This window comes from Daphnia pulicaria, chromosome 1, assembly GCF_021234035.1.
Source record: "Daphnia pulicaria isolate SC F1-1A chromosome 1, SC_F0-13Bv2, whole genome shotgun sequence".
Taxonomy (NCBI): Eukaryota; Metazoa; Arthropoda; class Branchiopoda; order Diplostraca; family Daphniidae; genus Daphnia; species Daphnia pulicaria.
In genome coordinates this window covers 41,688,265-41,704,962 of record NC_060913.1, presented here as the reverse complement: position 1 = coordinate 41,704,962, position 16,698 = coordinate 41,688,265, and the positions used below count along the sequence as shown (strand labels likewise).

Below are 16,698 nucleotides of genomic sequence, written 5' to 3'. Positions count from 1 at the left end.
CTCTCACTCTCTCTAGATGTCTACGTGTGTAATTATTGGTGATTTCATTTCGATTCATTCTCCTCTCAATTTCGCATCGTTCGATTTGGAATTATGCCCACCGTCGATGTTTGCCTCTCTCTCTCTCCCCCTTTATACATTTTCTACCCGTCTTTCTCCCTCTAATCCATTTATTTCCTGATCAATTTTGATTTCAATGTCGAGTTTTGATGTGAAGGGGGACAACGCATTTCAATCTAAACGCTAATCGTGATTACGGGCAACGGTTTTCTTAAAAAAGAAATGCGTCATTTTCAGTTCGCGCTTATATTGCATGTCTACTACCTAGTATATACCTGTTGTGTAGCAAAAAAAAAGAGCAGGAAGGAATTTTATAATTGATTTTACTTTTTATTTTCTTCCGCGTGTGTTAGTAGAGATAAAGGCATAAAGTAGACAGTGGGTGGAGGGGGAATAATAATAATAATAAAAAAAAGTTGTCAAGTTTGACGTCACAGAACCGCTGGGAAAACATTGCCGTGCTAAAGCTTTAGACGCTCCTTTGATTCGCTTGAAGTTGACAACGGTACCCCCCACACACCGCGTATTCAAGAGTTTTTGTTTGCCTCCCGAAAGCCAAGTTTGCCCTACCTCTTTTCAGTTTACCTATATGATTGTTTTATTTTCTCTTTTTTTTTTCTTCTTTTCAATCTGGAACCAAACTTTGATTCTACACTTTTTTATTTCTCTTTCTCTCCGCCATTGTGTTTTTTTTTTTTCATAGTTTTGTTGTATCTTTTTTCTTTTTCTGTTGGCCGATTTTACTTCAAATGACCCTAAAAAGAAACAAAAAAACCAAAAAAAAAACTCGATTGCAAATGTTCGCTTCCACCTTTGACAGCCTATCCAGCCATGTACGGACCCATGGCTCATCACTATGGCAACGACGTATCCGCCCTGACTCCAGGTTCTACCGAAGGTAGCGCTCACGGTAAGCCAATTCGCAAGTCCCGAAAATCCTGTAACCCCCTTCTTTTTTTGTTTTTGTTCTTCCTGTCCCGACCCGAACCGAACGTTTCTATTCCCCACCATCTCCGTGTAGCAGTTTGATGCGTCCTTGTCTAGAAACCTCACGAAAAAACAAAACAAAAACAAAACAACGAAACATCTCAAAAGCCAAAGCAACAAAAGAGAAACAGGATCAGAGTCGAAAAACACCACTTTTTTCCCATTTCGAGGGGTGACTTTTATTTTGATTTTTGATTGTTTTTCCTTGTCTCTCTCTCTCTTTCCATATCAAAAGCGCGTTCCTCTTTTGTTGGTTTTGGGTTCGGTTGTTTTGTTGTTTTTCTTGGATTCTCTTTCAGTTTCCAGCTGAGACGTATCGTCGTCAGCATCGCACTCGAGCGATATTGCTGTGTGGCCTGTGGATGTTTGATATATCTATCTCCTCTATATCGTCGTCGTCGTCTTCTTTCATATATATCAGCATCGGTTGTATATGTGTCGCATGACGTGTCATCTCGTCGATGTTGCCATCGCTGTTGACTTTCCACTCTCAAATGCATACTGGATATGTGTGTATAGTACATATATTATTTAGATATATATATGCTACAGACTGCTGCTTAGAAACTACTCTGCATATTCTTGTGTATGTATAAGGCCGGTGCTGTACATACAGTACACAGGGTCTTCCGTGAAATTCGACACTACTTAGTTGGCTCAAACGTCAAAAGAAAACAACAAACAGCATTCGTTTCGTTTTTCGCTTGAGTCTCGGCGGGTGGGGGTAGCATCTTTCGCTCGAAACATGTTTCCTATAGTACATTCAAATGGCAAAAACAAGAGACAATAGGACAACTTTTTTTTTCTCTTTCGAAACGATACATGACAGCCTGGGCTCTGAAATGTATCATATCCATTATTCCGGCCTGTTTCTGTCGTCTAACAATGTGGGATAGGTTGACATTGACATAAACTTCTTTTTGTTTTTCCCCCCATTGAGACTGTATATACATCCAGCAGATTCTTTGATCCGAACGACAAAAAATAAAATAAAAACAAAACTTTGGGATTATTATCATCTTCCCCTCAACTTGTCACGTTGCTACATAACATTACACCTATAGTTCTACTTCCACTCCATCCACACTACTACTATTACTGTCTATTTGTGAAGCAGTAAATAAACACAAGGATTTATGAAGGTGGGGGGGGGGGGGAGTCTTTTTGACAGGAGTAGACATGATTCATTAGACATGACGTTCACTGTATGTATATACATCTATCTAGTCTTTCGTTGGATGTTGCAGTGTATAGGGAACTTGACGGGTTTTGGGTAGGCCGTTATAGAGTTGCTTGATTGCTTTCAAAACAAGAAGAAAGGGGAGACGGACGCAGACTGTGCTACTGTACATGTGTGTGTGTGTTTGGAGTGTCATATCTACTAAAGCCTCTCCCTACCGCAGAAAACCCTTTTTGCCACAGATTCCCCTCGGCAACCCAAAACCTTGTCAGACAACAGAAACTAATGTGTCTCTATTTTTGTATTTTTTTCTTTCCTTCTTTCTTTTCTTGCCTCCTCCTCGTTACGTTCCTGTTGTTTGTGTCCAAATGCAACGACGGACGGCTTTTTTCTTTCTTTCTTTCTTTCGTCGGTTCTTCTCTCTCCTTGACGTCCTTCGTGCGGATGATGGATCTACACTCTGAAAAGGATGCTCCATCTCCGGTCCTGAGGGTTGCAACTTGTTCATCTATCACCTGCCACAAGAGTTTGGTGACGCCGAGCTGATGCAAATGTTCCTACCCTTCGGCAACGTAATCAGCTCCAAAGTCTTTATCGATCGAGCCACCAATCAAAGCAAATGCTTCGGTAAGTTCTCTCTTCTCTAGCTCTGTATCTACAGTTCTACACTCGAGTGTGTGTGTTCTGTGTTTGCCTTTGCTTCTTCTTCTTCTTCTTCTCTTGACTGGCGTACGTTCTCGTCGCCCCTCTTCTACTATATTCGCTTTTGTCTGCCTCTTGTTATTATATATAGACATCTTCTTACATGTGTAGACTGTGGACGGTTGGGTGTGTGTGTGACACTCATATTTTGTCATCTCGTCTTTGTACAATCATTGCAGGTTTTGTCAGTTTCGACAACCCGGCCAGTGCTCAGGCTGCTATTCAGGCCATGAATGGCTTCCAGATTGGCATGAAGAGACTCAAAGTCCAGCTCAAACGGCCCAAAGACGCCAACCGACCTTACTAGCGTATGTCCCATCAAAGTGAATTGGTGCCCATCGGACAATTGCCCCACATCTAAAAATGCACCCGTCTAACTTTCTACTAAACAACTATAAAACAAAAAACCACACTGAAACGTATCATTTAACAGGTATTCAAATTCAAATACGCAATAAGTTATATCTTCTTCTAATTACCTCATTCGTTCACTTTCGTTCAAACAGGACAGGAAGAAGAAAAACAAACAAGACTTGTACGGAAATTTTTGAAAAAAACAACAAATGTGTATCGTGTTGATTCGTATGTCTGAGAGTTGGACTCAAGTGGAAACGGAACGGAAGTCACAATGGCGGAGAGTGTGTGCTGCATAATGATTCGAAACGAACTAAACCGATCGATCGTGACGCCCACCGACTCTTCTCTTGATCTATCTCTCTCTCCCCACGTCTTTTATGTTTTTTGAAAGATGACAAAACCCCAAAATATTTGCAAAAAAAATCCCAATCTACTCCTCGAAGGAAGCTCTCGGCGACAGTTCCGGCAACAGTCGTCACACAACTTGAACATTCCGCCCCTCGCGCTCTCCCTCTTCTCCACTTTTGTTTTCCCTATTTTTTGAAAGAAGAAGAAGAAGAAGAAACGACATTCGCCTAACTACGAGGTCTACACAATAACGAGCCCGGCTTTCTTATTTCTTTTTTCCTTGTTTTCTTCTTCTTCTCTCTCGTCGTAATCCGATGTGGCATCAAGTCCTGGTTTTCTCCCTTTGAAAAAGGCCCCCCAAAAAAGGATAAAAACACGAGACAAAAATCTCCAACAACAACAACAACAAGGAGGAGGAGCGCCCACAACTCAATTCTTTGGCGCTCAGTGCGGCACGCGCGTGACTTGTCTTTGTGGCACGTTGTAGCTGGGCTAAGAAGAAAGAAGGAGAGAGAATCAGTGTACTAAAAACAACGGATCGTCAAGAGAGAGAAAAAGAATCGGATGGATGGATGGAAGAAGAAGAAGAAGAAGTGTCTGACCAAACATTGCCAAAGAATATAGGGAAGAAACCAAAATCAATGGAGAAATCAACGTCTTCATTAAAAAAAAAGGAGTGGTGCGACGAGCGCAAGTTTCTCTACATGTACATGTAATCCCCAAGCCATTTTAGACGGACTCTCGGGCGTCGAGAGAATGTGATCTTTTTCTTTCTTCTTCTTTTTTTGTTTCCGGGAGAGAAAGAGAGAGAGAGAGAGTAAGAAGGCCGCCGCCGAATTGCGTGTTCCACTGTTGACTTTGGCGTCGTAAAAAGAAAAGAAGACAAAGTGATGGGAATTTTCTTTTTCTCCTTTCGAAATCCACGAAACGGAAGGGAGAAAAATAACGAGCAAACATTCCGTTTTCATCACTCATGACCTCCCCCCATGACGTATTATTTACGCATTTCGTACCTTGTGACATTACGGGGTGAATGGGGCCGTATTCGCGTCATCGTGTCAACATTTCGCTCTCCGCGCTTCTCTTCGTCGATCGAATTCAAGCGAATTTTGTGTTTCAAAGCATGGACAAAAGAAGAAAATGCTGACACACACACACATGTTCTTGAAATATCTCCCTTACTGCGTATTGCAGTTTGGCTATTTTATTTTTCTTTTTTTTTAAATGAGAAATCTACTTTGTTCTAATTTATTTTCAATTCAAAAATTTGAACGATCTCAGCTGAAAAAGATCGACAAAAAAGTATGTGAAAAATACTGTGGAGCCAAAGCTGAACAACAAATTCTAGTCAGTTTGTCACAATTGATCTCTCTATATCTCATTCCCCCCATTGTTAAAGTGGAATTCACTTTTTAAAAAAATCGGGTGTGATATGACGATAAATAACCATTCCTCAATCATTTAGTCAAATAGTAGACTTTTGAAATAGCGTGCTATCTCTCTCTTTCTCGCTCTCTTGTCGCTCCCCCATCTCCTCGGCCTCTCCCTACTTATATCATTAAAGAAAATACTCTTGTGTGTGGCTCCTTGTTGAATGAAAAAAACCCTCGTACCCAACCAAATTGAAAACAAAAATTCTTCTTTGAAATTATGATCCATGAAGTAATTATGTTGATGACTGCTATTGAAATTGTGCCGTTGATAAAAACTTGTTCGCTCCCCCAATCCCTCGCCCATCCCCAAAGTTTCCCAATTAATTTTCTAACCTCTTTTCGTTTTCTAAATTTTTGTAATCCCCAACCAAAAGTTTGTTCCCGATAGAGACTCGAACACGCTTTGACGTCCGACATCAGCCAAAGAAATTTCAAATTTTGAAAACGAGAAGGATAATTTAGGACGACTGACGTTCCTTTTCGTCTCATCCCCACCCCCACCACCCCCCTTTTTAGACACCTTATATATTCCCGACCGAAAAGTTTTCCACCGTCATTACTTTTGACTTTCGCCCCGCAGCGAATTGTCGAGCTTTTATTTCCATAAAGTTATTTCTCTCTCTCTCTCTCTTTGAAAGTGAAGAGTAGTCTATAAACTCCTGCGCTAATGGATCGACTGCGCTTTTTGGTCCAAATGAAAACCAGCACATTTCTCAGAATGCCATTGTAGGTAACTCAAAAAAGAAAGGGGGAAAAAGAAATGTTAGTCGATTTTTTTTTCTTCGAACCCTATCGTTCCAGATTTTTTACATTCATTTCGATAAATTTATACATCGCGAGATTTCTTTTTTCTAGATTGCGAGATTTTTTGAAAAACGTGAGCTGATGCCGCTATATTGGATCGTTTATTTGTTGTGTTTGAAGAGCACAAAGAGCTTGCGAGCTTGGCTGAATTGAACAAAAAAGGAAAAAAAAATAATACCATAGCGCGAACATAACGAGTTTATGTATTCCTCTTTCTCTTATAAAACTCCCCCCACCAATTCGCCCCCCCCCCCCGACTCTTAGGCCCAAATGAAGGCGTTATTTTCATTGATCTTTAATAGAAACATTGCAGTGCCATCGATTAACATGATCTCCCACTTGTCCCTCGTTTAAACCCTCATACCCCCCCCCCAACCCCACCCTCGCTCCCATCCCAACCCTCAACGTAATTGCTTATAGCCCAAACGTATAAATGGGTCTATAACAAAATGATGAATTTTTGATGCCCCCTGCCATTTATATCGCGCTCTTTTCCGTGCACTATATAACCAATCTCCCCAGTGACCCTGTATAATTTTAAGCTAATGTAGGATGTAAGAAAAAAAAAATTCCCAGCAAAGAAAAAAAAAACGACGAGGAAAGATGAAGTCATTAAGCCAAGCGAATCATTGATTCAAGTCATCCGATACTTAACCATTTTTTTTTACTTGAAAACTTTTTCTAGTCGCAAAGAATTTTTTTTTATTCGATTTTATTCCAGAAGTTATTTTTTGATTTCATATTCAAAGCGCTGATCGAGTAGGTAGTATGATTTTGTTTCATTTTACGCATACAGTATATTATTACATCATGTTCGAGGGAAAATAACAATACAAATAGACAAAATGCCCTTCTAAATTGCAGCTGTAGCCGATTTTTTTTTCTTATTTTTTTTTTTTTAATATCCTCTTTTTCCTTGCGAGAGAATGTCATCATTCCGTTTGGATTTTTTCGTCTCTCCATCACAGCGCACGACTCTAAAAAAAAAATAATTCTTTGATTATCTATTTTCCAAAACGAAAAAAAGTAAAAAAAAAAATCACGGTGGCGCGAAAAACAAAACAAAAAAAAATTGAGATCGTTAATTTAAAAGGGAAAACAACGTCATTCTACTTACGTGGAGGTGAAATCCGAGTTCTATATTTGATATCCAAATTTGGAACATTATTATGATTAACAATTTGATCCCCTCCCCTCTCTCTCTCGCCACGCCCGGTATTTTTGCTCTGCCTCCTCTTCCTCTCTTTCTCTCTCTCTCTCGCCCCTCCCATTTGAGATTTTAATTTTCTAAGTACATTATATAAGCAAATAAATGAACTAAAAAAAAAATACAAAAAAACAAAAAATAAAAATAAAGTCTAAAAAAAGAAAGAAAAGAAAGCCCCTTCTCCCTTCGATCATCATATTTCCTCTAATACTTATATATACAGTCGTGGCTGAAAGTTTGTATACCTTGTGCTCAAATATACGCCTTTTTACTCTGTATTGGCGGGTAGTGTCAGCCTATCACAAGAGAAAGGGGTTGTTATTTGTGCGCATTTTTCCTTGTTAACCCAAACCCCTCTACCCCCCTCTTTTCTTAACTCTACCCTTTATTATTTTTAACATCACTAACTATTTTACCGCGAAACGGGAGACGGTTATGCAACCCTTTTACCTGACGCTAAATGAATAGAAAATAAGGCTGATAGACAGATTCTATTAATTGCCACTATTCTGTCACGCCACCGTTTAATTCTAGAACTCTTGCTAATCAAGCGTTCGTAAATTTAATTTTGCGTTCCGTAAAAGGGTTGCTTAACCGTCTCCCGTTTCGCGGTAAAATAGTTAGTGATGTTAAAGGGTAGAGTTAAGAAAAGAGGGGGTACAGGGGTTTGGGTTAACAAGGAAAAATGCGGACAAATAACAACCCCTTTCTCTTGTGATAGGCTCACACTACCCGCCAATACAGAGTAAAAAGACGTATATTTGAGCACAAGGTATACAAACTTTCAGCCACGACTGTATTGCGCGACCATTTATCTATAATATATCCTGTTGCGGATGATATTTCTTCTCCTTTCTCCTCCTCATCCTTACTTCTTTCTTGTCTCACCCCAAAATGACATAAACACAAAAAACGCAGTTTCTTAAAAAAGCAAAAAGAAAAGGCGAAACGCCGGCCGATTCCCAAAATTAACAGATTGTTACTATTACTACTACTACTACCACTTATATACCGTGTATACCTTTCACCATTGACATTTTTCACAAAAGAGACAAAAGAATCAACAAACAAAAGATAAGAAAAACATATAGAGACAAAAAGACACAATTCTCTTTTCCTTCTCATTTCCCTCCCGAAATGGCACCGAATCTTTCGTGAGAGCGTGGATCGTGTAAGTGCTATACTGTTCAACAGATAATCTTTAAGTACCATTTACAGCTGGAATCTTTTTTTGAAAAAAAAAATTACAAAAAATAATCGCCTACCAGATGCCAATACAACGCTTTGCAAGAAAAAAAAACAACAAAAACAAACTAAAAGATAATTTGTGACTCTTTGTTTTAATATTGTGCTTTATACTGTGTTACACGCCAACAGTGGTTATGGTATACAAGAAACTTTAGAGTTGAGCGCTATAGTGTAATTAAAGTGTAACTAAAAATTTGCCAGTTTCGGAAGTGACTGTCGGAAGAGGTAATCAACCTAACATCCGGGAAACAGAATCACTCAGTGTTTTATTTTCTGGTCTGCGACCAGAACATGTTAAGAGAGCCAACCAGATGATTCGAAAGATATTTCTTATATCAAATGTCAACCTTAATCCGAGGTTATTCCCATACAGAGTGGGTGGCGACAATCGAATTGCTATCTACCCGGATAATATTCCATCAGCATCAGTTGCTATACTGCGTCCAGACTCTTCGCTGTCGGTGAATCATGTGTATGGTGGCTGGGAAGAATGGGAAATCAATGTCAATTCTCATTTGGGCCTGAAACTTGGTCAAGAGCAACGAAAAGTGGATTGCAAGTTGGAGGGAGGTCAGTAAGAACGTAGCCGAAAGCCGGACGTGCTGAGCAATTCACTTCCATCAGCCAATCATTCTTTTATTTTCTACGCAACTTTTTTTCCCCCTTCTAAACATTTGGGGTTGGTTCGTTGTCTTCTTTTATATTTAGGAATTCGTGCAACGATGGCGTACACTCAAGTTCCATTAGCCAGCATCGGAATGTTCTGCTAAATTATTATACTGCAGAAACAACTCCTCTCGTTTACCCCCTACTCGTTTATTTCTATGAGTTGGACTCGTCGATAGCAGTGCCTCTAACTCAATTTCAAACAAACGGTTATAGCTGCCGCAGCCAATGTAATGATAAAGTACAATCTCTAATAATGAAAAGGGTCCGACTCCTTCTAGTGACGTCACATTTGTGGGGAAAGAACGGACAATCAGCCCGCATCATCCGGAGCATTACAGCTTTCATTGAACCAACTTTTACACTTTTATTCGGTTAAGTGGTAGCTGGGAAAACGCAGGGAAAACGGCAACGTTTTATCACGGTAGCTGTATGACAGGCTAAGTAGAGAGTATAACCAACGCTTGCTGTTCTTCATGCAAAGGAATTAATTTAAACGAAATTAGAGGTTGGTTTACGATGCTAGACTGGGAAACAAACGAGCCAGTGGTAGGCTATAGGCTATAGCAGGCTCTGGCTATAGTCTTCCGATCGTTAAACCCAACATGAAGACGTCATTAAACGTGGACGCCAGTTCGCCAATCACCAGTCTATAGTCAGAGCTATTTCTTCTATTATGTATATTATATAGCTGAATACATGTATTCTATATATTGTATTTAGACTTTAGAGCTATGGGCCTATGGCTCTAGTCATTCATGCTCTATTGCTCTAGTCTTTAACGTGTGGTTTCGTTAAGAGGTGAATCTAAAACCTGGCAATGTCGCACAAATGAAATCATATTATTAAGAATCAGGAACCAGTCATGGCGGTCAGGCGTCAGGGCAGGGGCTCAGGCCATCAAACTCAAGATGAACAACGTAGAATGGTAGAAAGAACAATGTGATGCATGATGTATCGTCCTATCGTTAAAGAAAATGGGAAAACACAGTGGTATGTATAAATATTGTTTTTTTTATCAAACCCTAATTGAGTCCAATCACCAAATCCGTGTAAAATAGGAAGACGTATGCATGGCAACTTAATTGCATATATGTCTATTTTTTGCCAATGACACAACATCCCATGGCTAAATGATTATATACCTAGATCATTGTGTCGTAGAAACACGATGAAAATATTTAGTCCTGTAATTTCTTGTCCAAGATGCTATACCATCCACGATGTATACTATCAAAAATGCTACTATAATAGTGCATTGCTTGAATTCAGGACAAACAGTCAAACAGATTAATCTTTGTTTTGAGGTGAAATTCCTGTTTACTGTGATAAACAGAAAAAAAATGGTGAACATTTTTGCACTTAATTGTTGCCAATATTTCTAATCTGTGATCCAAAAACTGTTTGAAACTAGGTTCTGAGAGCTCCATTACCTACCTGATTTGATTTTTAGAGCTGGGCTCCTGGCTCTTGGCTGACAGGTATTTAAAAAATTAGATAGATATTTATTTGTATTCATTATTACTATTCTGTATGTTAAATAGATGTATTTGTGTGTTTTTAGGTGATTTTGCCTACAATTTCAGTCCCACTCCCAGTGTGTCATCTGACCACTTGGCCTGAAATTGCTGTATGCCGAAATGTCGTCTCATACCAGAAACTTAATTGCAATGGTAATTATTTTTATATTTGTTTTCCAAAATTAAGATGTTGTAGTAGTCTAAGTCACTATATTCCTTATTTGGATATTTCATTACATTTTCATATTGTTTCATCTCCACTTGATTTTTAAAACAAGTGTTGATTTTTTTTCAGCTGCATAATTATGATAAAAATATTGTTAAAGCACCTTTGAAAGAAGTCGTTGGCACGCTAATTTCATTTTGCAACTACTGCGTATTTCCATAGCTAATTAAATCTTTTTCCCTTATTTTTTTATGACTAGACTAATTCAAGCTGGTCAACGGTGGTGTTTGCTGCTTAATGTGTTGATGGTGAAAGGTGTGCTCAACTCGGAACAAGCTGTCGTTGTCTCTTGTGTTGGTGAATCTACAGTTACTTTGCTAACCTTCTTCAGCTTCTCTGGGTACAAGGTTTTTACAGGAATTTTTTCTTAATGATTAGAATTACATTGTTTTAATATAGACATCTAGAAATGTAAACTGTGGAATCAGTCAAAAATGGATTCAGTGCTGAAGCCTTTTGAAGAAAGATAATAGAATTGCGATTTTTGTTTATCTTCACGTGCTTTACCTGTGAAATAGCTATTCCTTTCCAAAGCTGAATTCCACTGGGCCAAATTATCTGATCACATGACTTCACTGTTGTCCATTTTGCAGAAACCAGAAATACTTTTATATTAATTGACGCATTTCCTTTTTAGATTCAACATGTTAAACTGTTTGATGCCAAAGTTGTCAGAATTCTAACCCTAACAGTTCCTGCTGCCTCACACCCACAGGCAGAAAAGTTACTCAATTTCTTAAGACAAAAGTAAGTTTTATATTTTGTCTTGACTCCCATACTTTTAGATGTGGTTTAACATGATTTCATTTTCATCATTTACTTCATGTGTAATTGGAAAATCTTGTTTACTCTGGACTCCTGTAAAATTTCTTACATCATAACAAATTTGAGGAACTGCTTAATTCAACATTACTTCTACCAATTTTGATTTTACTCTTTTCAGTTGAACATTAGAAATCTGTTCCTTAATAGTAATTTCAGTTTGTAATAAAATAGGTTCAACAGCCAGCTGATATCTCTGCATTGTTGTTTAACACAACATGGTTATTTGGTACAGCCAGCCGGTGAAAGGCATCATCAAATTAAGTTCAGCTGTGGCACGGAGTCTGTGGTGCCGGTGTATTCTGGAGCGTGTTGGTGTTCTGTGAAATGTTTTGCTTAAACTGTTTTGTGTGTCCTTTGGGCCCACCTAGGTTAGGTTCTTTTGTTAACATGTTTCCGTACCGGAACCTAGCGTTGGGCCCAAGATACTTGAGGAGATTATTTGCCATTGAAGTAATTTATGATAGACAAATGCATATTGTACTCTCTTCTGTGAAGCCTCGTTTCCATAACTAACTAACGACCGCTGTGCAATACTCCAAAAGGAGAAGGAAGTCGGTGAAATAATTAACAGCTAGTCCCACTGCGGAACCCGAAATGAGCGGCGAGATTGTCTCAAATGTTGATCTGATCTAACTATTTCCAGAAGTAGATCATATCTTTTAGGTAATGCTTATTTAGTCTCTCTCATTTAATCACTTAATTAAATCTCCGTTTTCGTTTCAGTTCAATCGTTCGCCGCCGTTCCATCAACAAAATCCATTGTTGATACTGATGAGAGGCTGCTGAAATTTGAGGTTGACTGATAAATTACAAGTGTATATATCTGTGTTCCCTCTCTGTTTCCTTAAGTAAACAGTAACCAACTCCCCCCCCCCCCTCAATCACGCTCTGTGATAACCGTGATGAAACGCATAATTTGAGCAAAACCTTTGAAGGGCTTTCAGTCTAACCCACCTTTGATTAATCGCTCCCGTAATAACATTTTCACAACTCCTTAATTTTTTTATATAATTTAAATTATAAATTATGTATTTAAACCCTCATGTCACATCCAGAATTGTCAATCAACTACTTCTGCACCAAGTTTCCTAGTAAGATAATTCCCTTTTTGGTAAAGTCCTATTTGAAAATTACACATGACAAAGAAAATGAAGGGACTTTCTGCCTTACCAATCTAATTAGATGCACAGTACCTAGAGTAAGGATCGAATGAGCCAGAAACATGCTGCTGTTGTGGGACTGGATAGTGTGGAAAGGCCTTTTTCATCTTCACCATTTTGTGATTGACTTATCATTTGCTGTTACCTTGTAGTAAACCAAAACAAATAGAAAAATATTCTGAATAACAGACAGCTTAACCTTACCAACTCGTATTTTTCCTATCAGCAATCCACTGTCCAAGTGCTGTTGCCCGGGTGCTAAAACGTCTAGAATAACAGATGCCATAGACCAGGTAAAACGAATGTCAAGAGCTCTTCCTTCTCCTCATTGTAGAAGTTGGACTGACGTCCATTATCACCTTGGGGATTTCGTCTGTTGTTTTGTGTGGTGGTGGCTTTTTTGGGTGAAGACTGAAACGAGTTATACATTTGGAGAGGAGAATATTACGTGAGTATCAAATATATTTGCCTTTGTTTGTTGGATCTTTCAATTAAGTGTTAACTGATAACCAGCTAGAGCGGACATTGTTTTTGTGTTTCTTTTATTAAACGTTTCTTCTCTCTGACGTTTGACAGCATAGCCTTTGATCATTTTCCAAATAGGAAGCATCAGTTTAGTTACGTTTATGCAGTTCACTTTAAGAAGCATTAGTTTAGTAACGTTTACATCTCTGAAGAAATTTGTCGCTTTCACTGTAACAAAATTTTGGGTGATAACTGCCAGTTTCTGTTTCAGCAACAAAGCTCACTTGTTAGATTTTTAATAATGTGGGTTTTTTTCTACTTCCGGTTTTCTCATTTCTGTCAGTAGTTTAGTAAATATTCATCTGAGGCACAAAAGAACACATATTCGTGATCCTCGTCAAATTTGTGGTAAAGTTCACGTTTATTTTTGTACGTACGCGTACTTCCGGTTTCGAGAATTATCCTGAACTATATTCAGGAAAAATCTCGATTTTGACCAAATTCTGGATTTCGTTTAAATTACACCTAATCGACCCCAAATTTCACGTAGATCACGAATTTTTGGTTTATCTTGTCAACAGTCTCGCAGGGCTGGCGGCTTAGGTGCCTCTCAACTGGCAAAAGATTCGGACATCTGGATCATCGCTCGTGCCGCTCAACTCCTCGATAGCAACGATCCGGTGGTCCGCCTCACTGCCAGAGCCCAGCTCAGCCAAAACATCTCCAGGGGATTCAACGGCAAGCCGCCTGATCCGCTGCCCCTCTCTAACTACCTCTCTGGCTCGGTAGAAGGCGGACTCCACGACACCCGTTTCTACAAGTGTGGCTCCAATACCTGGTCCCGTGCCAGGAAATCAGCACGAAGACTTGAAGTTAGGATCGATGTATCCGGCGATGAATCGACCAAAGTGATCGCCGACGACGTCTCCTGCCTCTCGCTGAAAGCTGTAAGGGGCCTCCGCTCAGTCATCCGGAAACGCTGGACAATCTCCCTCACAAATGCCTTGCATCAGGGCAGGGTAGCAAGGGGGCTACTACTGGACCCATCTAACGACGTTGCCCGCCTCTCGTCTCATCGGACCTGCCTCTCATTCAACGAGTGGAATCTCATCCACAAGAGCCGCCTCGGCCTGCTTCCGCTCCTCGGGAATCCTGGTTGCTCTGCTCCCAACACCAAGTGCAGGAGATGCAAGGTTGATGCCGAGACTACCTCACACGTAACCAGCCACTGCCGCAGTAATCTTCCGGCCATTGGCCGCCGACACGACCTCGTGCTGGCAGAAATTGTGAAAACCATCACCAGGGCCGGCCATGCAGCGTCTGTTAACAGAGTCTTCCCTGGCTCAACCCTTAGGCCGGACATAGTCATCTCCTCGACCGACCCACCAACAATAATCGATCTCACCATCACCTTCGACGCTCCCGAGTCCCTTAACGCTGGCCATGCCAGAAAAATTGAGAAATACAGCTGCCTGGGGTTAACTCTGCCCTTCGTTATTGGCGCCTTGGGATCCTGGCTCCCCTCAAACAACGCAGTGGCCGTCGCCCTCAACATCCCCCCGGCTCCTTGGCGCCGCCTCCGGAGGAAGTGCCGTCTGATGGCCATCCAGGGATCTGTCTCCATTATCCATCGCCACATCCGTGGACATGGGGATGACCAGGAAGCCTTTACTCCGGCCCCTTAATGGATTTGTATGTAATTATATGGCATGTATGTATATGTATATTGCTTGAACTTGTTCTGTATCGTTGCATCGTAGTGTATTATATCTCGTTTTTCATCGCTCTCTATATTATTTCCATTGTTCCATCTCTCGTCTACCTTCGCCTAGTCAATTGAAATTCCCCATCGTACATCTACTACTCTTTTATAATGATATGTCTTTGTCACGCCGTCGTGAAATACAGCTCTATGTCTCAGGAAAAATCTCGATTTTGACCAAATTCTGGATTTCGTTTAAATTACACCTAATCGACCCCAAATTTCACGTAGATCACGAATTTTTGGTTTATCTTGTCAACAGCTCAATGGTTAAGGAGCTATCGCTTACTTCCGGTATACTTCCGGAAAATTTGCATGAAAGTTACAAGTGAGCTTTGTTCTCTGTAGAATTCTAAAGATTCCATGCTAATTTAAGCAAAGAGAGATGGTCTTTTTGATTACTTTTATGACTTGTGACTATCTAAGGCAAGTCCTTTAGATATTGAGTTTTGAACGTGTCAAATAGATGGCGTGAAAGAATGTTGTTTGTTGTGTCACATATGGGATAATGGCGGTTCGTTGTCAAAAGTTCAGCTACAGCTATCTTCTTCAAAAATTACCAATGAATTCGTTGGTAAATTGACTAGATTTCCTGTGCAATTTGTTTAGCATGTGTTCTTTACCGAATATTTGTTTAATAACATCATTATTTCTCCTCCATTTCCAGGAAAAAATGTGAAAGGTGCATGAAGCCAGTACCGTCAACTATTGTGTTAAAAATCCTGGTATCCTACAGAATATGTCATCCAAATGACAGAGTGGTAACAACCAATGCTAGCTTTAGTAAAGTATTGCTGGAACATAGTCTTCTCATCTTTTATTAGGATTCATCACTATTATCGGCTGGATCATTCTATGGGACTTGCCAGATCACCAACCCAAGCATGGACCAATTTCTCATTCCATCTTCTAGAAAACCTTACATAACTGATTGGTGGTTTAGTGTGTAAGTTTACTTGTCATGTCACTAAACTTATTTTATTGCAGTCTTATATGTATTTAAAGTATTGTTCTGCACTTAAGTCTATCTAATGTTTAAGTTTAATTATTCTTTTAGATCATAGACATCAAGCACATTGATGCCACAAATTATAGACAAGGTAACTTTATTTTTTATTTACAGGTTTTAGGTTTCTAATGTAGCATGATGATGATAGACTTTATAAAAAGTCATGTTGTTTGAAGAAAAAGGACTATACAGTCGACAAGGTTCTTTGCTAACCCGTTGGCTGCTACCCTTGAATCTCCCTGTTAACTTCCTTACACGGGTCCTCTTGATTTAAGGTACTATTTTCTGTTGCTACAACCTTGTTTGAATATTATCCAAATAAATGTTCATTTTGCTTACAGGGTAATCCTTCGCTACTGATCATAGACCCACTTGTGAAAACCGACGAGAGAATGCTGTAATCCAAGACTGATACATGTGTAGTTGTTAGATAAATGACAAGTGCATATCTGGGCTCCCTTCTTTTCTGTGGCCCCGTTTCCCTAACTATTAAAACACTAACCAACGCCCGCCGGTGATCACTCACCCGCTGTAAAACCAGGAGGAGGGGAGGGCTCTGGTCGAACGGGGACTTGGAAGGCGGATGATCCGATGAAAACGTTTGGAGGGTCACGAGTCTAACCCGGAAGCCTAGTATGACTACATCTCCCCGGAAAAACTTGCCTCGTACTTCTCTCTTCTTCTCGGTCCAGATACTATCTCTGGGGGCCGTAGACAAATCCTATAACAGCATGTGCGA

At 39.8% G+C, this 16,698-nt stretch overlaps 1 protein-coding gene and 3 long non-coding RNA genes across 14 annotated transcripts in view; 3 read left to right on the top strand and 1 right to left on the bottom strand.

Moving 5' to 3' along the window:
• The window catches only part of LOC124320308 (CUGBP Elav-like family member 3-B), a 63,085-nt gene extending 55,875 nt beyond the window's left edge, over positions 1 to 7,210 (top strand). For 6 of the 8 annotated variants that reach the window (XM_046783133.1, XM_046783126.1, XM_046783128.1 and 3 more), the window contains exons 10-13: positions 881 to 970; positions 2,696 to 2,854; positions 3,109 to 3,362; positions 3,436 to 7,210. In XM_046783133.1, coding sequence (XP_046639089.1) covers positions 881 to 970; positions 2,696 to 2,854; positions 3,109 to 3,236 — 377 coding nt within the window. In that variant the 3' untranslated portion in view covers positions 3,237 to 3,362; positions 3,436 to 7,210. The remainder of the gene's footprint in view (positions 1 to 880; positions 971 to 2,695; positions 2,855 to 3,108; positions 3,363 to 3,435) is intronic. The other 2 variants (XM_046783135.1, XM_046783134.1) reach the window with 1 other exon arrangement.
• A 2,619-nt stretch (positions 7,211 to 9,829) lies between these two features.
• LOC124320472 lies at positions 9,830 to 12,911 on the top strand. Of its 4 annotated transcripts, none has more exons than XR_006913888.1 (7): positions 9,830 to 9,985; positions 10,407 to 10,473; positions 10,557 to 10,665; positions 10,938 to 11,085; positions 11,376 to 11,485; positions 11,720 to 12,226; positions 12,287 to 12,911. It is a non-coding gene; the product is annotated as an uncharacterized LOC124320472 (long non-coding RNA). The 4 variants fall into 4 exon arrangements; XR_006913889.1 differs by having other exon boundaries at positions 9,831 to 9,985; positions 10,537 to 10,665; positions 11,735 to 12,226; XR_006913890.1 differs by having other exon boundaries at positions 9,832 to 9,985; positions 10,579 to 10,665; positions 11,735 to 12,226; positions 12,287 to 12,716.
• On the bottom strand, positions 12,838 to 13,298 carry LOC124320499. Its single transcript, XR_006913938.1, has 2 exons — positions 12,928 to 13,298; positions 12,838 to 12,868 (listed from the first exon to the last, which is right to left on the bottom strand). It is a non-coding gene; the product is annotated as an uncharacterized LOC124320499 (long non-coding RNA).
• A 1,665-nt stretch (positions 13,299 to 14,963) lies between these two features.
• Positions 14,964 to 16,426, top strand: LOC124320477. Its single transcript, XR_006913899.1, has 5 exons — positions 14,964 to 15,524; positions 15,618 to 15,711; positions 15,775 to 15,896; positions 16,074 to 16,234; positions 16,301 to 16,426. It is a non-coding gene; the product is annotated as an uncharacterized LOC124320477 (long non-coding RNA).
• The last annotated feature ends 272 nt before the right edge of the window (positions 16,427 to 16,698 follow it).